The sequence below is a fragment of the Silene latifolia genome, chromosome X (genome assembly GCF_048544455.1).
Source record: "Silene latifolia isolate original U9 population chromosome X, ASM4854445v1, whole genome shotgun sequence".
Classification (NCBI taxonomy): domain Eukaryota; kingdom Viridiplantae; phylum Streptophyta; class Magnoliopsida; order Caryophyllales; family Caryophyllaceae; genus Silene; species Silene latifolia.
The window spans coordinates 314,333,561-314,356,857 of NC_133537.1; the positions used below are offsets into that span (position 1 = coordinate 314,333,561).

General features: G+C 34.9%; 4 protein-coding genes across 8 annotated transcripts; 2 read left to right on the forward strand and 2 right to left on the reverse strand.

Moving 5' to 3' along the window:
- Positions 1–739: 739 nt before the first annotated feature.
- On the forward strand, positions 740–2,787 carry LOC141621960 (heavy metal-associated isoprenylated plant protein 9-like). Its single transcript, XM_074438064.1, has 5 exons — positions 740–994; positions 1,120–1,324; positions 1,457–1,629; positions 1,933–2,023; positions 2,225–2,787. Exons 1-5 carry the CDS (start codon positions 974–976, stop codon positions 2,746–2,748), a joined length of 1,014 nt encoding a protein of 337 aa, XP_074294165.1. The 5' UTR covers positions 740–973; the 3' UTR covers positions 2,749–2,787.
- A 2,411-nt stretch (positions 2,788–5,198) lies between these two features.
- On the reverse strand, positions 5,199–17,172 carry LOC141617613 (uncharacterized). 5 transcript variants are annotated; one of them, XM_074434788.1, is made up of 18 exons: positions 16,947–17,172; positions 16,781–16,854; positions 15,808–15,935; positions 15,610–15,695; positions 15,367–15,521; positions 14,561–14,625; positions 14,239–14,436; positions 14,100–14,142; positions 13,392–13,631; positions 12,976–13,109; positions 11,466–11,658; positions 11,250–11,309; positions 10,898–11,140; positions 10,440–10,698; positions 10,151–10,356; positions 9,816–9,866; positions 8,058–8,477; positions 5,199–5,660 (listed from the first exon to the last, which is right to left on the reverse strand). In XM_074434788.1, exons 3-17 carry the CDS (start codon positions 15,876–15,878, stop codon positions 8,187–8,189), a joined length of 2,295 nt encoding a protein of 764 aa, XP_074290889.1. In that variant the 5' UTR covers positions 15,879–15,935; positions 16,781–16,854; positions 16,947–17,172; the 3' UTR covers positions 5,199–5,660; positions 8,058–8,186. The 5 variants fall into 5 exon arrangements, with proteins under 5 accessions (XP_074290889.1, XP_074290890.1, XP_074290888.1 ...); XM_074434789.1 differs by having other exon boundaries at positions 5,205–5,660; positions 16,781–16,837; positions 16,947–17,150; XM_074434787.1 differs by having other exon boundaries at positions 5,282–5,660; positions 14,100–14,154; positions 16,781–16,837; positions 16,947–17,037.
- LOC141621961 (copper transport protein ATX1) lies at positions 6,934–7,940 on the forward strand. Its single transcript, XM_074438065.1, has 2 exons — positions 6,934–7,144; positions 7,337–7,940. Exons 1-2 carry the CDS (start codon positions 7,021–7,023, stop codon positions 7,609–7,611), a joined length of 399 nt encoding a protein of 132 aa, XP_074294166.1. The 5' UTR covers positions 6,934–7,020; the 3' UTR covers positions 7,612–7,940.
- An 881-nt stretch (positions 17,173–18,053) lies between the features above and the next one.
- On the reverse strand, positions 18,054–18,611 carry LOC141620569 (uncharacterized). Its single transcript, XM_074437406.1, has one exon. It carries the CDS (start codon positions 18,609–18,611, stop codon positions 18,054–18,056), a length of 558 nt encoding a protein of 185 aa, XP_074293507.1.
- Between the last annotated feature and the right edge of the window lie 4,686 nt (positions 18,612–23,297).

Here is a 23,297-nt window from a genome sequence, read left to right on the forward strand (position 1 = left end):
TTACTTGACTCGAACTCACTGACGGAGTCAGGAATTGAACTAAGCGAGACGGAAATTTTGAACAGGAGTGAACAAGTAATGATAAATCGAAGCTCCAAACACATAATTTAAAAAATAAATAGCTTTGGGAAAGTAGGACTTAGTTGTGTCCACGGGGTATGGATCCCATGTTCTAAACTGGACTAGTACATAAAAGTTGAATCGATGTTTTTTTTTGTTCAATTTTTATTTGATATATACTCCGTATAATTAGAAAAGTATTGAACTCTACTCAGACCCGTTAAAATAAAAACAAAAGAATTCAAACCCGTCTCATGAATATTAGTCCGTCACAACTCACAATACTATTTTCATTTCTTCAAAAAATAGTAAATGAATTTTATATTATATTTCAAAAGTGAGGAAAATCCACATAGCAGTCAGTCACCTATAAATATAACTCCCCTGCTTGATTGGTAATCCCCTATAAATATAACTCCCCTGCTTGATTGGTAATCCCCTTCTTTCCCTCTCTTTTAGCCCTTGAAAATTGTTTAATATACTTGCACTGCACCACCCTCTTTCTTCAATTCTCTAATCTCTTCCTCATATACTGATAGATGAACCAACTCAACCAAAACCTTAAGGTAATGGTTGAGGCCCAACTATTATAGTTATTTCTATTACGCTCCCTCACTCAAATGCCCGTTGGGCTTGAAGAGTGGTTGGTTGTCTTGCTCCCGTGCCGTGTCTTTGGGTTTCCACTTCGAGTTTTTGAGGGGTTTTGAGGTTGCCAGGATTTGAACCCGTGACCTTCGGTCACACTGGCTCTGATACCATGATAGATGAACCAACTCAACCATTACCTTAAGGTTTTGGTTGAGGCCCAACTATTATAGTTATTTCTATTATATACAATCATTTTACACCATACATTTCTAAATATTAAGTTTATCTACCTTCTAATTACCGGCATAATTCAAAATACAAAACAATGGGTGAAGAAGCCAAGCAAGTAAGTCTAGTTATAATCATCAACTTAATTACATGTTATGTTTTCAAAAAATAAATTTGGAAGTGAGTTTTATTAGTTCTTTAATTTAATGAAGTGGGTTAACAATGGATTACTATATATTTTAGGAGCAAGCTCCGATTGAAACTAAGGCTGAAGAAAATAAAGAAGAAAACCCGGCAGCACCGGCTCCTGAAGAAGAGAAGCCACCAGCTGAAGCAGAAACAAAAGCAGATGAACCACCCCAGGGCCCTCCCCCTTTCATCCTTTATGTCGAATTGCATTGTGCTGGTTGCGCCAAGAAAATTGAACGCTCCCTTATGAGAATCCGAGGTAACTCAATGTCTTAAACTAACTTAGAAACACAAACTTGTATACCTAAATTCATTATAGTATCCTCTAACTCTCACAATCGACTTGAACTAAATTTCCGTCTTCTAATAATGTTGTTTAAAATGTGAGCAGGGGTTGAAGGAGTGGAAATAGATATGGGACAAAACCAAGTAAGCATAAAAGGGATGGTGGAGGCAGAAGCTGTATGCAATATGATCATGAAAAAAACCAAGAGAAATGTCAAGATTTTGTCCCCTTTACCTTCTAATCAGGGTGAACCTGTACCTAATCTTGTCTCTTCACAGGTGATTTTCATGTCATTCCTAACTTTACTAGTACTACCCAACTTACTAATCTTTATTTATAAGTTGATCATAACATATGGGCCTAGGCCGGGATACAAAAATACGACAGATGATCTGCACTCCTTAGCTCATATATAGTACACACGGTTTTTTGTCCCGTGTTGAGGCCAATAAGATTTTAACAGTTTTAATTTCAAAAACATTGTTAAAAATTTATTAATTTACCTACTTGACACTATTAACTCTATATAAATAAATACAAGTAAAGTTTTATTAATATAGTCATTTTTCATTAATGGGCAGGTTAGTGGATATAATACAGTGGAGCTTAATGTAAATATGCACTGTGAGGCTTGTGCAGGACAGTTAAAGAAGAAAATTCTCAAAATGACAGGTATTCTCTACTAAATTACCTTTGCCTTTACTATATACGAGTACTTCGTATAGTGTGGGCGTGTGGCGAAAGACAAAATTCTCAAAATGACGGGAATTCTATATTTCTATATATTAAATTAATTTGCAAAGTTCATAATATAAAGTTGATAAATCATGTTGGACATAATGTGTTGGATGGATTTTTGACATGATGTGGCAGGAGTACAAACCGTTGAGACTGAACTAAACACTGGAAATGTGAGGGTTTCAGGAACCATGGATGAAAAAAAGTTAGTAGATTATGTGTATAGACGCACCAAAAAACAAGCCCGAATTGTCCCTCAACCTGAACCCGAAATGCCCAAACCCGAAGAAACCAAGCTGGAAGAAGCTAAGCCGGAAGAGGTTAATGAGCCCGAAAAGCCCACCGAAGAGCCCAAACCTGAGGAAAAAACTGAAGAGCAGCAAGGTGGTGGTGAGAAACCACCAGAAGAACCTCCTAATGAAAACATACAAGGTAGTTCTCCTAATAAAGAAGGCGGCCAAGTTGACAATGGTGACGGTGGCATGGTGATGAATACCCCCATTAACATTATTGAAGAAGAATCAATGAAGAGATCAGTGATGTCTAATTACAATTACACTCCTAATTTCTACAGTTACCAGCCTCTCTATTACATTGATACAACTCCACCTCCTCAGCTCTTCAGTGATGAAAATCCCAATGCATGTTGCATTACTTAATTAATTAATAATAAGACTTGAAAGGATACAAATTACTAACATATTTACTCAATTTATACATTAAAATTTGAGCTTATGATAATTCATGTTTTTTAAGATATTATAAGTTCGACATCATAATTAGAGTAGAGCTGATCATGGGCCGGGCCTATGCGGGCTTGGGCCGGGCCGGGATGATCAAAATGGCCCACATGTGCGGGTTGGGCCGGACCGGGCCAAATGAGAGGGCCTATTTAGCGAGCCCAAGCCCGGCCCTTATGGGCTAAATCGGGCTTTTGGGCCTAAATGGGCTTTTCGGGCCTTAAAATTTACGACTTACCGAATGAGATAAGTAGTATAATACCTTCAATTTGTACTTTAAATGTGCACTTAGTATAAAAAATCGTACAAAGTATGATGAAATACATATGAATTAATCTCCAAAAATAGAATAAAAGCAATCATCGACACATTATAATGCTTAATCATATCTAGTAGATCTTTTTGTATGATTTATGTTACGTGAACATCGCTTTTAAATCTCAATAAATATATACATGAGTTTATAAGGAATTATATATAAAATTTACGCTACTTAAACAAATTTTATAAGAAAAATATTCCTTAACTAATAAATATAGGCCGGGCAGGGCCAAAATTTGGGCAAAACGCTTGGCCCAAACCCGGCCCAAAAGTACATTGGGCTTTTTTGGCCGGCCCATGGGCTTTTTTGGGCCAAAATAAAAGGCCCAAGCCCTTAAAAAAGCGGGCTGGGCCGGATCGGGCCAATGGGCTTGGGCCATTTGATCACCTCTAAATTAGAGTGTTAATTATCATGTGATTTAATGAGATTATAGAGAGCTTTGTTGGGTACTTATCAAACATACATCATGGATTTACTCTACTGCTACCGGACTTGTGTTATCCCAATCATTCATTTGTCTGTGTTTAAAATCTTGCTCTTGGAAAAAGGTAAATAATAATTTACTAAAACAGTAAGAGAGCTCCAACAAATTAAATTTGGTCTATGAGTACATCAATAAAAACATTTGATGGGCTCCTTATCATATTTGTTAGTATAATCCTTGTTGAGTTCTTCCAACCTTAAGTCGAATTTGAACATCCTACGTTGATAAAAGATTTTTTTTTTTTTTTTTTTTGTCAGAAGTGAAAAGATGTATTACACAATGATCCGGCTCTCGGAGCCCATAATACATCCATTATCTAAGACTAAAACAACATCAGTAATACAAACTAATAAACCTAAAGTAGAAAGGAGTAGAACAGAATATTGATAACTGGCGATTGACCCAGCTTCACCATCATATCTGACTTCCAGAAACCGTTGATACCTAGAAACCGTCAGGTAGCAATAACAAGGTGAACTTACGCTCTTGCGAAAAGAACGTAGAAAGAAAGGGTGAAAAGAACTTACGTTGATAAAAGATTGAGACTAAATTATATGGACCATTCAGCCTTAAGTCAAATTTGTAACATCAATAGAAACATGGAAGGAGATCTAGATCTGTTGGCTTTTCAAGTGTACTTCTCCTTGGTAACTTTTCTTGAGTACTCTCTCATATTCACAACACGCATAATTTACCATACAAAGATTAAGAACAAACAATAAACTGTCGTAAAAATAAGCATATACTTCATACAAAACCAAACATTTATTCCCTGATTTCCCCTATATTTCAGAGAAGATTGTTAATTAGGAGTTAGGACAAAACTATAAAGCTAATGAATAGAAAGATTATGGACATCACATGAAAAATTATCAGCAAAAGTGAGAATATAAATAGAATTAGAAAAGTATTTTCAAAGAGATTCCTCTCGTTTAACATAAAGATAAAGATATGACAATAAGATGATTTTTTTTTGGTATTGACTAGGAGTACTGAAAGCAATTCACTTTTTAAGAGATAAGAGCACTTGCCATTCACACAAACCAACTTTGGTACAATGAGACGATAATTAAAAAAGAAATTATAGGGTATTTTGGGGAGATCACATGGGTTTGGATCCTCAAAACAGTAAAAAGTGTGACTACTGACTAGGCAAAACAATGTCCAGTCAGCGCACACATAAAGTGTTTGTAAAGGAACCCAAATTTAACGTGGCGTTGGCATGGAGACGGCATTATCTCATGTGGCTTGTCGACCTCGTTTACTTTTGACTTTTGTGTTTCGTCTGCATCCAAATTCCAAACCACTACGAGTCCACTCGTCCAGGACCTACTAACAAGTAATTAGATACCGACTATAAACAACATTGTTAAAAATTGGGATTTTGATAACAATGATCATAACAATTAACATCAACGACAAGTAACGTCGTTCTTTTGTCACAAACTATCCATCCTCGATGCTTACCCCTCTCTTTCTCCTCTATTACAGTCTCTTTTACTTACACTAAAGAAAACAGCAAACAATACAAATAATGACAAATCTATCGACAAATCAAACAAGAAGCGATGACAAGCCATGCAACGCCAAATCCATTTTAGTCTCTCTACCTTTAATACTTGAGTTCCAATGACAAGAAAATCAGCTATATAACACAATATGTTGGAAATATTAGAGTTCGTTCACTCATAAAAACTAAAGAAATGTAAGAACATAATTCTAAAGCGGTTCAATTTTATCAATCTTATATTATACGAGTAAGTCAGAAATACAAATTAAGGATGACTTTACAGACTTCAAAAATACGTAGTACATTGTATAATTCACAAACCGACCTACGAGTCTACGACCCCATGCATACACCCTTGAATGAAAATATTACGCCAACATTTTCTTCTATCATGGTAACACCTCTTCTTCATGGTGGAAACTGGAAAACCTCACAGTATACTTACTGTTTCTACATCTCCGACGCTTCTATAACACACAATTCCTCTTTCATTTAGGAAATCCACCACAAACAACCTACAATGAGATACATGTATACAACTATTACTTTATTTTTATAACTCGTATAGTCGTATGTAAATAATGTAATCTGTAACAAACATGTACCTTACATATTTATACACATAAATACATGTCAACTATGTTAACACGTAGAAACCATAATCACAACTCACAAGGGGTTTATAACTTTATATTCATACTATTCATACATGTCTGTCAACTAGTTTAACATCTATACACCTAAATACATGTCAACTAGCCTAACACGTAGAAACCCAATATCAGTCTTAACGACAGTAAAATATTTCAGTTTTATCCGAAGACTCAACTCAGACTCTCATAAGTTTCCACTTTATTCCTCAAAAACTTATCAAAACACTATACAAAATTATGTGGCATCCACTTTCTTGCAAATTATTGTTCAGGGGTCTTAAGATGGATCTTGGAAACCCAAGACCCCATCTGAGACCTTTGCTATATTAACAATACTTTATTCCTAGACTACATCCAAGACTTGCTTGGGTCATGAGACCCATATTCTGTATGAGAATGAAGCTAGTCTCAAGGCCTCGAGTTCAAGTCTCATCAGCTACAAAACTTCCCCTCGTAACACCTTTACACCCAAAAAAATATCTATACACAGTAAATATATGTACTAAATTTAGTTCATCACTCTTTTCTTAATCAACTATAATACTCTTCCTATTCAGTTTGTTCTTATCTCAGCATAATTTTAGCTAATAAGTAATAAGTACTTCGTAGCAAACTGCCGTAATTAGTTTTGTCGCAAACATTACCAAATTTTCCTCGCATATTTTAAAACCGTCTAAGCAAATGGAACACAGAAAATACCAGATTCCCCGAATGAAAAAACTAATCTAGTCTGGTTAAAACAAAACTTGCTGACCAAGATAAAGGCAAAGTAACCCACATGCATGGTAGCCGAGCTAAGCCTCTAAAGAGTATAATCAAATGCCATGCAACAAAAGAAGTCCTTAGGTACGTAAAATTTTGTTATAAAAACAACACATCTGACTCAGAATTCATGCAATACCACCACTAATCAAAGCATGGAATCTATCATAAAGTCATCTTTCCGCCTAAAGCTCCTTGTAAAACACAGACAACAGGATTAAGAAAAGCTAGTTAACGACATGATGACATAACATAACAAAGTATAACAGACTTTAATTTAAGCTTTCAACTTTTTATAATTAGGATTAGATTAGATTACGTAAACTTCATACATTGCCTTAATCCTATATCTCTATATATAGCCATCGTCAACCATGACAGCTAGTATCCAGGTAACAACTCCATAATCCTACAAAAAAACATCTTAATTATCTTCCGATTGTAGCTATAAGATTGTATAATGGCAGATCTACAAATTGTCCCAGCTTGCAAGACTGTGGAGCCTCAGTATGTGGAGTTGAAGGTTCCTTTGTATTCTTATGGATGTGAGAGGAAAGTGAAGAAGGCCTTGAGTAATCTAAGAGGTATTTTATCTTAATAACTGCTCTATTAGTGGCATAGTGACCTTTTACGGTTTGCCAGTGTTTTTACCATATGATTTCCCAAGTTCCCGGCCATCTTGTCTTCTAAACAACAGTCTTTTCCAAAATTTTATTTGTAATTATTGATAAACATTTTGATGCGACACTAACTATATATGGTCCATGATATAACAGGGATATACTCAGTTAATGTGGATTACGCACAACAGAAGGTAACAGTGTGGGGAATATGCAACAAGAATGACGTGCTTTCAACCATCAAGAACAAGAGAAAGGATGCTCGGTTTTGGAATCCTGAAGACAACTTAAAGCTGGAGAAAACGGAAGAAGACTACCTTAGTTTGGTCAAAAGTAGTAGAAGTAGTCGTAGTAATGCCATTCTAACCAAGGCTAAGTCCTTCAGCGTCAGAGCATTAAGAAAAGTTTTCACCAGATCTAACTCCTTCTAAAACTATCAATGTCGCTTTATTTTTCATTCGGTAAGTCCTGAATGTGGAGGAGGTAATGTGGGACGTCAAACATGGGGGTGATAGACATTAAACCCATGACGCCCAGGTTTCTGTGCGTGTATAATGTGAGAGATCGGATGAAATAAAATAATTGGATGCAAAAATCAAGTCTATTCCTCACAAATCGTCCGACCAGTGTTTATGTTATCTCCAGTGATTGCACCGTGCAATGACTGAATGATACAGAGGGAAAAATGTGCCTTGTTTTCCAGATACAGAACTGAATAGAAGCAGAATGAAATACTCAGAAACCATATTGATTATCTATGTGAATTCAACTGTGTTCAATCCTCTAAGCTCTATTTAAAGCAATATCCTGTCTATAAACCTAAATGCAAATCTGATTAATGGAAAGAGAGAAAAAACAGATTAGGAAACTAGCTAACCTGAAACGTGATGCATGTGTCCGGATGTATTCTCATGCTCAAGAGGAACATTCCTCCGTCTCAAATTAATTCAACAGCAGCCTGACAATATGGAGTTCTAATCTTCTGCTAGAAACTCTTTCAAAATCATTACTGGAAAAATTCTGGAAATGACCACATTATGAGTTTGGCAAAAATATCAGTCTCCAGAAACTCAATATGGGCAGCTCGCCCTATGAATGTATCCAAATTCTTGCCATGAGAAGACATGTTAAAATTAACATCACAACGCATGAAAACCCGGTGGTCGATAGAAGGAGACCTTATCTGGTCTAAACAATTGTTCAACATCTCCACGAATATCTCCCCCTTTTTTGAGAAGTCGGTTGAAGATCCAGGGCACAATTCAATTCTTGCTGAATGATAGGGTACATAACCATCCTGACAAGACTACTAGTTAATGGCAATGACATGGTACATTACAGTCCTGGAAAGACTGCTAGTTATGAGACTAATACATCAGAAAGGAATCAAAGGATGCTTAAAAATTAAGACAAACACATTTCGCGTTTTTGGTGACTAATGGTGACTAAAAACATATTTTCTGAAACCCAATACTGAGTAGCATATTATAAATGCTGAATTTGCTCAACAAATTAGGCTACATACTCAAAGATAATGCAAAATGAAACAAAATTGGAGACGAAGTCAAATTTAATAAAAGGATGGGAGATGTTTGGCTTGGATGATCTACATCCACACACCATCTTAAGAACGTAATCTGTACAATGTAACTATCCATGAGAAGGGTAACTCATTAAGGGGTTTACGTATACTTTTAGGAGAGAATAGAATTCTGACTATCAAGGCAAATCATACGAGAGTTATCCAATGCCTCAAGGAACCTCATTGTATGCTGAAAAATACTCCCATCTCTCAATTTAACTATCTTCCTCCACTCAGTTGGCGAGGCTTGGCAATTATAGACAAAGCACGTAACCCGTCTTGCTACAAAATTTGCATCAGCCAAGAACTACTACATGGTATAAGAAGCACAAACAGTATGGAACACTTTTACCTACATGCATGTCACTTGCACTTATCAACTCAATCAAATTTGTTCATTGTGTATGCCATTCTACCACAAAAGAAAGGTTCAAACATCTTTGATCACATCTCCCATTTGTTGGGGTTCTGTGAGATGGTGGCCCAAAGTTTAAAAGGGTTTACAAATTTTCTCAGACCCAGCATTCGCTGAATGAGTCGCACGTAACGTGTATCCCTATCACATAATCGTATGGTTGAATCGATGTAATTGATATTATTTTGTTGGATTATTATGATCCAAAATATTCCATAATACTAGTCAAATGTTGTTAGTTAATGGCTAGAGTGATTCCTAATAAATAGCATTAGAATTAGTGGAATAATTGGTCAAGCAAGTGATGTGAAATGTGGGATAACTCGTACCTCCTACTTAGGCTAGTTTGTTATTGTAAGCCTATATAAAAGCCAACTGTTTATGTAATTAATTGAGCAAGTTTATCCCGATGACTTCTCCCTTTTCTCTCAATTACATTCCCCCTTAGAAATTCTACATATTATGTACCAGTATTTACACACACAGGATTTGTATAACGCTGAGGACTGAAAGAGTGAAAAGACACCAGTCCCAAAAAAAACTACAGACTTGCAGCCTAACGCGCAGAGCAGACATTCAAAGAGTGAAAAGACACCACCTTCCAACAAATATTAAATCGGAGAAATAAGAGTAAACACCTGGGGCGAAGACAGCAGAATAATATTCCTGAAACTCTCCAATGTCTTTTGCTGGAACAGGAGAGGAAAAACCGTCAAATTAAACAAGAATCTTTTTTTAGCTAAACTCGAAAACTGGGTTATTTAAACTAAACTGTAAGGTAAACTTCAGTGATCCAAAACAAGATCCGGCATGATTAACAATGCAAAATGGCAGGCAATGAAAACTAAGCAAGGCCATAAAAAAGTTTCTTTTTTAATAGCCAGTTTACTCCTTTCAAGAGCAACTGTCAGCAGATTTATTTTCAGACTTTCTTTTGGGTAGCCTATCTTGTAAAGATTAAGAGAAACTATACCTGACAAAGCTTGAATATGAAGGTGTTTCGCAGTTCCGACTCATCAGTTAAAGTAAGCTGATTAATGCATTGTGTGTTTTTGAGTTTCCTCAAAAGCCATAGCCCAGAATTAAACAGAGGGTTCGAACTGTAAAGATATCCTAAATGAGGACCAGATACAGAGACATAGGTGTGCAGGAATCTGAGGTATGGCTCCATAATGCTATCTGGAAAACTAAAACTGATCATTAGGATTTTACAGTACGCGTCTGAAGATGAAAACTCATGAAATCAACATAGAAGTTTATACCAGCCAATGATGTTCTTATAATCACATTTCCAATTGAATGCCCAACAAAACTAAGCTTAATAGTTCTCAAGCCTCCAGATCTCAAAAATTTCTCCATTTTCTTCTTAACGAACGACACAACTTCCTTTGCTAACCGGTGTCCCATTTCTCTGAAGTCACCAAATGTTTTATCCTCGTTTGCTTCGGACATCAGAAACTCAACCTTTGGATCTATTAAAAGCCACTGGTTACGAACAAGTCGGAGATCCAAATGATGTCCCTGCACGTCTATGAATCAATCGTATGCAAACAGAACACTGAATTTGTTTGTACTAACAATTAATGGGAACATCAAGAGCATAGAGTTTGTAAAATTAATACCAAACATCTACTACCAGCAATACAAAATCAACTGCAATCCTTCCTCCCAAAAGAGAAGACCAAAAGGAAAGATGATTCATTCCGTTCTAAGAACATACCTGAAACCCGTGCACAAAGACAACAATCTTCAAAACACGGGATTGCTGGTCAGCACCAGACATCTTGCTAGTTGTTTTGAAATCGGTCATGACTTTAGATGAGGCCTTCTGATCAGCATGACAAAAGTATGAATTGCCACTGTAAGAACGCTTTGGCGCATTAATAACCCGCTCTACAATGAGAACAGGAACATGCAAAGGATCGCCAAACATCTGTAAGTCTTCAATTGAACGACTGTTGATCTGAAATCCAATGTAAATTATTAACTCCAGTTTGTTTCAAGCATTGCAACCTTAAGTACATTTTTTTGTTTTAGAAAGACTTTTCCAGAGGCAGTAAGGAGGCACTCACCATCATTTGCGCAATACTTCGACGATGGTGCTCAGCACGAGCAGCTGCAGCTTGAGGGGGCTGCAAAGAACAATGAAATGGTGTTATCTACTACATAGGAAACTATACAGCACAGATAGAAACAGAGGCTGGATAATGTAATGAAGAAAAGAAGCATTTCATGCAATGAGACAATTCAAAAATTGAAAACGCTCATCTGGGTTCTGAGTTACTTACATCATCAATGATCTTCCTTAATACTGACACTTTCCCCCGCAATCCACCATGGTGCAAAATGTCATCACCTTTCCTACTGATGTAATGGTGAGGCATATCAACTTTAGAATGCACCATCCATATCGACCATTCTGTTTTTCTATCTTTGGCCCATGACTCCCGCAAATACTCGGTAATTTTGGTTTTATTAGCCCTGGAATCAAATAGTAAAAATTAATAAGGGAAACAATAAAAAATTAAATTAAATTAGTGTATCTTACAAGATATACAACTAGCACAGTTGCATAATACTCGAGATGTCTTCAACGTAATTTAGAAGCAAAAGCCATAGTTAACGAGAACAGTCTGCTTTAAAATGCATTAACAGTTCTATATATTATCTTTCTCATTTGATATATAGTGTTGGCTTGCTAAATGAATCATTTACAAATTACAAAGTGCCCTTGATGGACTCAATTACTCAAGTATAGAAAGGAGCACTCATACATCGTATAAGGCATACAATAACCTGAAAATCGTCCCCCAGAAAAGTTATAATTGCCTTTCACAGTTCGGTTGTCTGACCTGACACCATAACTTCCTAGCAAGCTAATACAGAGGAATTAGATTTTTAAATGGTTCGGCACTTTGGCATCTTCATTACAGAGTCAGTGATGGCTCATCCTATCAGTAAGGCATAGCGCAAAAGTTTTTCATTCTTTCTATTTTATTTTATTTTTATACTTTACACCCCCACGTCTAGCTAAGTCGAAATATATTTGCATATCCCGGAGCTTTTGGTGCCCTTTCCATCTTCAATTAGAGTAGTAGTACCTTAAATGGAGTAGTGGAATAATGATCAACTAAAAGAGGCTGTAAATGTCAGATGCTTCTAACAGAAAATGATGATTATTTAGAAAATATGGTTATGACTTGTGAGACATCTCCATTTCAATTTTGTTTATATTGCCACTGTCACATAAGATTGTTTTTTCAAGTGAAGGAAGAATCAGTGGAGATCAGGTATGTTACTGTGTGTTAATGTGGAGTCCCTGTAGCACATGGACTTTGTCTCAGGAAACGAGGGGTAAATCTGTTCCTCTACATGCCTAGAGGCTAGAACTCACCAAGAAAAAGGAAACACTAACAATCCAATGGGACCTAGGAAGTATAAAATTATAAATTACTTAGTAGCGGAGAACTGGCACCAAACTTTCAACTTTGTAAGGAAATAGGGCAAAAACATGCTCTCTGTAAGTGCTGGGTAAGACATAATTAGAGCAAAAGGGGGAATTTGCAAACTATACTTCACAACTATAAGGGAAACATATCACAACAAAGCAAAACTTTCTCTCAGACAACAAATCTTGATTGCCAAGTTAACAAAGCCATCAAGACAAAGATAAGGTATGTGAAAGAAAAATGGAAGTCGTTAACTATTAACAAAGAGATGCTGTTTAGAAAAGTTGTCTAAACTCTAACGGAAACAAAAGTAAAGCCCTATCTTTTAAACAAAGATAACGGAACAAACCTGTGAAACTTCAGAAACACAGTCCAAAGAAAATGAATTTGATCCCCAATTATGTGTGCAGACCAAAGTAAATTATCCTTAGATAAGGACATCAGCACGCCATTACTCCGAAAGTCCAGAAATATTTTTGCCTTCTGTTTAACATTGTAAAATCACTTACAGACTTAGGCGTAAAAACTAATCAGTAAGCATAATGAATCCTAATTTCTTAATTGACTAGGTGCAGGACTAATACTTAATAAATTCACACTAAAAGATTGCCATTATAAGATTCAGTCAAAAACTTTGCCATTTATAAGATTCAGTCAGAAACTTCAAAGGAAGTCCAGTCAATAAGAAAAAACACATATCATTTTGCTATTGATTCCAAGTTTCCAATTATTTGGGACATAGGATTAGATAGGTAGAAGGAGAACCTCATTACTATTATGGAATTCAGTCAAATTTGGTCTTTGACCTTTACTTGTGGTCGAAGACACATTGGCTGGAAATAGGGAACCAAACAACTTGGAGTCATCCAGCTGAGAAATGAAATCAGTGAGGTCAATACTTTGATCGATTGCTCTACTGAGCTTTTGTGCCTCTTCCAAGAGAATGTCCCGCGCCGCTAACAATGCTTTAACAAGCAAAACCTCTTTTTCCACTTTATCTGAACCCTAACCAGTAGAATTAAAACCGTAGTTACAAAGCCAAATCAAGCAATATTAATACCATATGGAATCCAGAAGATGCACATTATCAGAATTTTCAACAGAGCCAACAGTAAGCAGATCACACGACAAATGCTCAATAAAAATAGGCCAAATTCATCATAAGCAGGTATTAAACAAGATCAGTCTGATACCCACAAACAGTTCTAAATTCTAACTCGTGTGCAACAAGAGCATTTATTGCCAATCTGTAGACCTCGTAATAAACTAAAGGGTGGCGAAGAAGCATTTGTCACGCATCAAAATATTTTTTCAATACGATGCGCACACCCTTAAAGAAACTAACAGAAAACGCCCAATATGTGTGTGCTTCATTTTAGGGGGGAAAGAAAAGAGAAGAATTAGACCAAAGTATGTGGCATAATAGAATTTACTGTTAGACTTAGATACTTAAAAATAAAGAAGAAAATATACCTTATTGGATTTGCCAACAAATCTTCCGTCGACATCTTCACCTCTGCAAGATATGCTTTAGAAAATCAACCCGCCATTTAGAGCCAGGTGCAGCTGATTGTCCGAGAAAAGATGGAAACAGTCGAAAATAGAAACAGACCTGGGTACCTTCTTTGAGATATTTTGTGCAACTGACTTCAGGATGCTAATATGTATACTTGCATCTACAAGCACAGAATGGAAGGCGTCAAAAAGTATAGGGCAATAAGAATGTATTCCCAGAAGAGCTTTTGGTGGTACACGGAATTCGTGAATAGCCGCAGCAGGAGAAGTACTTAAGAAAGCTTGCAATCCAGGCCTGCTCATGACATGTGACACATTAATCATCCAGAATTTGGAAGGTACAACGCACAAAAGAGCTCCTAGAATATTATGTAATTATCAGGACATATATGTAGAGAAAAGAATTTCTGCCAACTTACCCTTGCTCTGATAAAGAAGCATACAGGAGTTCAAATTTGATGATAACACCAGACGTGGAGGGAACCTACACAAATAAAAAAAAAAAAAAGACATAACTAGAAGCAAATTTAAATATGCAATAATTTCTGAATCTTCTGAAAAACACCATCACAAAAATGAAATATACAGGGAGGCAACAAAATACAGTATACCTTAAAATAAAAAAATATGTTTTCATGTATTCTAATCATCTTGTGGCATCCATGAATCTAAGCTATCATCACAAAATTACATTTTTGCAGTTTTATCATTTTAAAATTTTAATACCATCTAACTTTAGATCATGCAATTTTCTGACAAGATACTTTTGTGCAGCACCATTTGAATGATATCCCCCAGAGACCAAGTCATTGTCCATGTGGAAGAGAAGGAACTCTGAAACTATGCTTATATTCTCATTTTATATTTGCAAACAAAAGTGACCGGCATACTAACTCTTGGGCAGGCCGCAGCATTGCCACACGCTTCATCGATTCCTATATAAGATTATTTTAAGAGTAGGAGGCTGCCTAAACACAACTTTGTATGTTTAATAAAATGGGATTTATTTGACGACGCCCACTTCCCAATAAGCAAACGCTGGATCATCACTTCAGTTAATAGCAAAACGCAGCTAATTATTTCAAAGTCACAGAAGAAAATACAGTTGCATTAATTTGATAAGGCATCATCTATACAGTAACATCTTTAGCCAACCGACTTAATGGGCATTAACCGAAGAGCACTAAAAAACATGTAGAAATCTATCTTAAATATCTTAAGGTACCTCATGGTTGGAAAGGGATACGTTAAAAGCAATCATGACAGATAATGGAACATCCTGCCTTGCATATCTGATCTTAAAGGGTTGAGTTGCAAAACTGTTGTCTACATCGTTAATCCTCCAAAATCCATAACCATCAGAAGAACCTGAATTAGGAGCTGCAGCACACCACAGAGTACCATAGTGATCACTTATCAACTGCATATTAACACTGACAGAAAGAAAAAGTCATATTGAGAAAACTACCTTCATATTGTACAACTTTTGATGGGATCCCAACAATGAGGTCGTCTCCATCTTCCCAGTTCATAGTAATTTTAATTTGGTACCACCTATACCACAGAAATGCACGCTCAAATTACTACCAGTGCATATTATTTTCAACAGAACCAATATACAAGTTAATACACCATGCAAGAAAGTACAGTAGAAGGAGAAGCTAACCCTTGCTGGAAAAGATCAAGATTGTGAAACCGGTGAATGTAAACAGCAATCTCATGGTACGTATCCAACATAGCCAGATTAAATATTCTAAGCTCCGCATTGGCCAATCTCTTGAAGGTTAAGTTTCTCTGAGTAAAATCAAACGACCATTTGAGATGACAAAGCATAACCTATTTCCAAGAGACCATTTACACTCACTTGCATCCTCCTTTCCAAAACCAACCGCCTTAATAACCATTTTTAAAAACAGACAAGCGTGAATTGAATAATGCACATTTAGAACAATAGCTTATCCCATTTGAGGTATAGCAATAAACACAGCCAGTTCGACGAAATATGGGAAACTGCCTAGAGCTTATTACAAAAACATTGGGATGTACTCATATGGCCATGGTTAGAAGTATTGGGGGATACATTGAAGGATTTTTGTCGATAATTGGCTGTTATAGCCTATATCTGACGCATATGTGACCTGTAAGGCCAATCTTAGCCCAATATATCACCCACAAAACCAATACAACTGATTTACCAATAAATAACCATCACACCATTATCCATGCCACCTTGTTATGGTACAGTAATGCTCGATTCTTGACCTTTACTCTTGTATCTTAATTAAGCAGCTAAGTATTTGCAGGTCCGGAATCCAATGTCCTCATCATGTTCATGAAATTACATAAATTGCATTGATTTAAGATAGCCATGCATCTCGTAGAGCTAGTTTTGCTTAAAACCGTCTTAAGCTTACTATATATTCGTAGTCATTATGGCTATCATTAAATAATACTCGCAGCATGGAAAAAGAAGCGTCTTATCTTAAGACGGTTTCAAATAAACATAGCACACCGCACACAATGTCGAAACGATCAACGTCACAGATACACCAAAGTAGCAAAATTGCACTCTACAAATTACAGAAAACAAAAAAAAAACGATCACAAAGGTGTAAAATGTGAGACGAAAGAGTGCATACATTAATTTCACTTGTTCATCGATCTCCTCAAAGCCGAAAGTGCAGAAAAAATCGCCGCTAAATAACAACAAAACCTAATCACGGGACATGATAAATTGCTAAGGCGAAAAAAAAAAAGATGATGATCAAAGCTTGAAAACAAAAGAAAAGAAATGTTGAGTGTTACATTGATGTGCCGTCGGAAATTAGATCCGTCGGCAAAAATCGACGGCGAATTGTGACAATCCTCAAGCGTCGGAATGTTTTGTTGTCCTCAGCTCTATGGAGTTGTCGAAAGCTTTGGGAGGCGCGGCCAGGATTTTTTATCAGTTTTGTCACCCAAGTTTTCTTTGGTGTCAGTTTGATTAATTTGGGATTTGGGATGTAAATTAATTTGGGATGTCCTTGTGTTCTTTTTCTTTACACTAGTTTGAGACTAGTTTATAACCCGTATAATAAAAAAACGGTCTATATTACTTTTTATTTCTAATAAATATTTAAATAATAGTAGTATTTAATTAATTGTTTATTTTTCTCGTTATTGTATTTTTTTAGAAAAAAATAAATTTGAAAACTAATATAAGATAATTGAATAATGTGTTGAAATGTATTTTTTTACAAAATATTTTTTATATCATAAATCCTAATGAGTCTAATTTATAAATTTCTCAATTCATCTTGTCATGAAAGTAGTAAAATGATAACATCAATAAAAGATTTAGCAGTTTATAATTTTATATCATTTATATTTTAATTAAAAGATTATAGTTAAAATTTAATGAAAATTATATAATTTGATAAAAAGATTAATTTTAATAAAAAGATAATAATACAATGAAATACATTATAATTATTAACTCTAGTTTGGGTATAAAAAAAATGCTTGTTTGATCAATCAATTGGTAAAATGAAATGTCAAATTATCAATAACTTCTTAATTAAAAAGATGTTTTTTGGAGAAAAAATTTGTGAGTTCACCTATTCTTTTAGTAGATAGGAAATTTGACCGTCTTACATAAAAATAATATAGTGTAAAATATACGAAAGAATTTAAATATATAAATTTTATAGTGAAAATTTTAAAAAAATGGAAAATAGGATGAAAACTATATATTGTTAACTAAAAGGTCTCACGATAATCATATCATGATCATGCCACTACAACAATGCATACCTTTAACGGCAAAAAAAATCATCTTTGTTATACTTTTTTTTTTTTGCTAAAATGTCAGCTTTTCATTGATAATCAGCATTTACACATACAATTTAGTTCATTTTTGTTCTAATGTTTACATCAATTGCACATTAGACACCAAAGTCCATTTTTAGGAAGGATGGACTTGTTACAACATATACGAACTCTATTACGAAGTGAAGTAGTAACCTGCCTAACCACCATGGACGGGCTAAGCATCATGTGGTGAAGCCAAGCCATATTCTTTTGCATCCACACAGTGTACCATACTGCAAGTATAGCAGCAGTGGTCACATTCTTCCTCAGTCTACTCCATCTTCTCCTCTTTACCTGCTGTAGCACATGTGCAGAGCTTAAATAAGCCCCTAACGCAGTAGTAACTAACTGCATCACCTGTTTTGTGTAAGCACAATCCTGAAGTACATGGATGTGACTCTCAACAGCCAAAGCACATAAGAAACACAGATTGTCAGGTACCACATTATATTCATATAGCATGTCCTTCATCCTCATTGCCTGATGGGAGAATAACCAGGCAATAAAGGCATGTTTAGGAGCAGCCATAGAACACCAGACGGACTTGTACCAGATGACTTCCTCTTTCTTTTCTCTTAACCAGTTGTAGCAACCCTTAACAGTATAGATTCCATCATTCATGTCTGCCAGATAACCTTACTTAAGAATATCCTTCACTTGACACACTTTCTTCCAATGCCAGCTGGCTGCAGAAGAAGGAGTGTAGTCAGGCCAAGAATTATCTTTCATATAAACGTGATGAACCCATTGGACCCACAGCTTATCAGGTTTGGTTGCAACCCACCAGGCAAGCTTGCCAACAGTAGCAGTATTCCAAGTCAGACTCCATTTCAGACCAAGCCCTCCTTCCTTCTTGGGAGAGCAAACCTTTTGCCACGCAATCAGTTGTGTCTTATTATACTCAACACCTCCTTCCCATAGAAAATTTCTACAAATTGCATCAACTCTTTGAATAACTCCTTTAGGCAGTACAAACATAGAAGCCCAATATGTGTGCATAGTAGATAATACTGAACTTACCAAAGTGAGTCTACCTGCAAAGGAAAGCTTCTTAGCACCAAGACTTCTAACTCTATGCACAATCTTATCAATCAAACTTGCACAGTCTTTGATCTTTAGTCTGCCTGCTGTAATAGGAACTCCAAGATACTTAAATGGTAAGGTACCCTCTAAGAATCCAGAGATGGATAAAATTTCTTGTTTCAGGCCACTGTGCACCCCATTAAAGTAGGCTCTGGATTTCTGAGGATTCATTTTCAGTCCAGAAGCATTTGAAAAAGCAGAGAAGGCCCTCAATAGCAACACTATAGACTGAGCATTACCTTTACAAAACATCAACAAATCATCTGCAAACATCAAGTGAGTAAGTTTCATTTGTTATACTTAATAAGTGGCATTTAATCCGACAAATTATCTAAATGTGTGCGTGATTGAAGAACGGGTTTGTGATTTTTTTTCCTACGGTCATAGACCACATAATTTATTCACAAATTAGCGTAGAGCTTATATGTTCATAATATAAGTTATTTGTCATATAAATTTCTTTTTTACCGGGCGGTTGATGGAGTACCTCCATCTCGAACTCATGTGTTCTTGGAGACTCATAAGGACCGGAAGACTGAACCTCTGCTCCAATGGATGAAAAATTAAAGCAAGTGGTGGTGAGAACCATGTTGAACTCTTAATTTAATTAGGGCGTGTTTGACACTTTGACTAGATAAGAACTTTGGCCTGATTTGTGTGATTCCACACATAATTGTAAACGGTTTTTTGTTGTTGTTGTTTTTAGGAAATTATTAATGAGAAACTAAATGATATGTCAAGCAATAAAGATGTCACAAATGAAGTTGTTGCTTGGGATGGATATATATATATTATATATATATATATATATATATATATATATATATATATATATATATAGAGGCAAGATCCGGTGAGTTTGACACTTTTCGTGAGTTTCCCCTACATATATATACAATTGACCTAATAAAACCAATTGCTCACAATCATACGACAAACAAACTAAACTGCTCTCCCCCCCTCTCTCTCTCCTCTCACTGCTGCTACTCTATTACGTCAAAAAAATTGCACAAAATTTCTTCAAAATTGATCGATGAATTCATCGATTCTTCACTTTTTTTTTTTTTCAAAATTCCAGAAGTTTACACAAAATTCATTCACAATTTCGATTAATTCAATCGAAACTATCAATTTTTTCTTAATACTCAAATTTCTGAAAACCCTAACTCTTCAAATCAAAACGAAGGAATGAATATTTCTTACGATTTCATATTTAATACTCAAATAACTGTAGTATTTGAATCAAATAACAAATTCTTATGATTTATGTGTGTTTTTCCGTGATTAATAACATTAGTATTTCGATTAATTGTATATTTTTTGGTGATTTGCAGGTGGAATGATGTTGAACAGGGATAGTTGATGCTTAATGGAATAATTGAAGACGTGTAATAGAATAACTGGTGTTGTAGGATAGAATAATTACGTTACTGTAATAAAATAACATGTTTAGTGTAAATGATGTTCTCTGGTACATATAGTTATTTTAATGTAGAAACTTGGTTATTGTAATATAGAAGCATAGTTATTTTATAGTTAAGTCGGTTGTTTTTATCGAGAACAATGTTCTCTCGATATTGATAGTTATTGTAATGTAGAAAGCCAATTATTGTAATGAAGAACTCATGTTATTGTATTGAGCTGAAACTCAAATATAGCCAACTTTCTATCTTTTGTTTGTTTTCATCTTGTTTAATTGAGTAACTGACCATTTTCAATAGAATAATTGATTTTCTTCAATGAAAAGATTAAGATTGGTTAATACAATAACCAAGCTAATAAACCCCCTTCTCGATTTATTGAGCGTGCTTTAGAAGAAGGCGAGGAAGATGAATAAGAAGATGGATGATAAAAAGAGGATGAAGTAGAAGTAGAATCTGAATTTGTGAAGCAATCTGATTTACAACATAAAAATAAAGTAATTGCATTAGAGTCGTATAATAATTGTCTTAAATTATTACAATAGCCGTGATTCAACTTTACAATAATCATGAGTGAACTATAGCGAGAAAGATGAATAAGCTAAGGAGTTGGATGTTAAAAAGAGGATGAAGATGAATTGAAATCTTAATTTGACAGAAGCAACACTTGTTACAACATAAAAATAGAGTAATTACATTAGAGTCATATAATAATTGCCTTAAATTATTACAATAACCGTGATTGAACTTTACAATAATCATGATTGAACTATTGAAATACTACAATGATTATTACAATAATCATGATTGAACTTTACAATAACCGTGATTGAACTTTACAATAACCGTGATTGAACTTTACAATAACCGTGATTGAACTACTGTGTACTTTGTCTCAGACTTTATCCTTGGAGTTAATCATTAAGAAGAAGTTGTCTTGCTCGTGTTTTCACCTTTCTTCCCAATGAGAACCGTGTCTAGCCTATTGATGAGGGTTGAACCAGGATAAAGCGATGCTCGCTGAAAGAAATAAAAACAAAGAAGACGTAAGTTGAAAATAACTATGCAACTCAAATACAATAATCACCCATAAGTATTGAAATAAGCATAAAAACACTATAAAATAATTGGATATATTAGATAAATAGAAGCATATTTTGTCAGGATGAAGTTACTAAGCAAAATGAAATACAATAATCCAACTAATACATTGAAATAACTGCAACAACACAATACAATAACTGAATATTTCAGAGAAATAATAATGTACCAAAAAAACTCAACTACATCAGGACGCACCATTGTTAGCAACATAAGATACTGTAAACAACCTCAAGATTCTTTCACCTATCTAGATTCATAATAGTTTGATTGAACAACCAGAAAGAACAACATCCAATTCCAAAATCAGGTGCAAAATCGCAAAATACAATTACAAAACCCTAGAATTATGCGAAAACGGAAAAAAATGTCATTTAACAACATAAACACAATAAATTGAACAACATAATGAAGATAACTTAATAAATTGAAGATTACAAGCACAACAAACATTAAATTGAAACAAAGAACATGAAGATTGAATGCGAAATTGAACACATTCAACGAAAAAAACAGTATAAAAAGAAGAAATTTATTACCTGATTACACGAAATTGAAGACGAAGTAAAATAATTGAGCACGAAGAAGGAGCACGAAGAACAATCATGAAGAAAGAGCACGAAAAAACACAGTGGAAGATGAATATTAGAAGGAGATTGTAAGAGAGAGAAATTCTTTGGAAAAATGGAGAAAAAAGAAGTTAAACGCCTAATACCATCTTTATATACAAGATGTAATATTTAATCTCAGCCATCCATCTTAGATTAGATCAATGGTCCAGATTCAGAGGGGTAACTCACCAAAAAAACCAAACTCATATGATCCTTAATTGATGACGAATTTGAATGAGTATGATGAAGACTGAGTTTGTAGCTGTAACTTGAACGAAATTGATGAAGATTGAATTTCATAATTCTTATCGATTCTTTTTTTTTTGTTCTGGTTTTTTAGAGGTTGAAGGAGGAGAGAGAGTGATTTTTTCTAATAATGGGGGATATTGAGGAAAAAGTGGGTATTTGTAGGTTGGGTAAGATCTAATCTCAGCCATCCATCTTAGATTAGATTAGTGGTTCAGATTTAGAGGGGTAACTCACCAAAAAAACCAAACTCATATGATCCTATTTATATATATATATATATATATATATATATATATATATATATATATATATATATATATATATATATATATATATATATATATATATATATATATATTGTTGGGAAATGTGTCCTCAACAATAGTGCGATCACATGATTTAAATATCATTATTAAATCTCATTTTAAGAATACATGTGGGATGTAATATTTTACAAGTCAACTGGTCCACACATATCGGTAATGATTGGTTGACTAGAGTTTGACATTATTGTCGTGCGACGGTGGTGATCAATTGATCCCCTTAGGTCATACCTATAGGGAAATACTCTTAATTGATTATTTAATTAATCGTATACCGATACGAGTTAATTAAATTGCTTAAAATTGACGGATAATTTTGTGAGTATAATTTACGTATCTCATTGTAAATATGATTAAATGAGACACGGTCTAAGTAATCGAATTGTTTTATTACTTAGATGAAATTATTGTTTACAGAAACAATTGAAACGGAATGAATAAATTATTATAAATACAGAATGTTGTAGTTTATAATTTGGAAACATTTTTGGTACAAGTAATTACGAATTACTAGTCGAT

Excerpts from the sequence above, each read along its gene's own strand:
- LOC141621961 (XM_074438065.1), top strand. The coding sequence starts at position 7,021 with ATGGCAGATCTACAAATTGTCCCAGCTTGCAAGACTGTGGAGCCTCAG. Across the intron at positions 7,145-7,336 it reads GGCCTTGAGTAATCTAAGAG|GGATATACTCAGTTAATGTG; the intron begins GTATTTTATCTT and ends ATGATATAACAG.
- LOC141621960 (XM_074438064.1), top strand. The coding sequence starts at position 974 with ATGGGTGAAGAAGCCAAGCAA. Across the intron at positions 1,325-1,456 it reads CTCCCTTATGAGAATCCGAG|GGGTTGAAGGAGTGGAAATA; the intron begins GTAACTCAATGT and ends AAATGTGAGCAG. Across the intron at positions 2,024-2,224 it reads GAAAATTCTCAAAATGACAG|GAGTACAAACCGTTGAGACT; the intron begins GTATTCTCTACT and ends ATGATGTGGCAG.
- LOC141617613 (XM_074434787.1), bottom strand. The coding sequence starts at position 15,878 with ATGTTGGATACGTACCATGAGATTGCTGTTTACATTCACCGGTTTCAC. Across the intron at positions 15,522-15,609 it reads AAAAGTTGTACAATATGAAG|CTCCTAATTCAGGTTCTTCT; the intron begins GTAGTTTTCTCA and ends GGTGTGCTGCAG. Across the intron at positions 14,626-15,366 it reads TATCCCTTTCCAACCATGAG|GTTCCCTCCACGTCTGGTGT; the intron begins GTACCTTAAGAT and ends TTATTTGTGTAG.
- LOC141620569 (XM_074437406.1), bottom strand. The coding sequence starts at position 18,611 with ATGAATGATGGAATCTATACTGTTAAGGGTTGCTACAACTGGTTAAGA.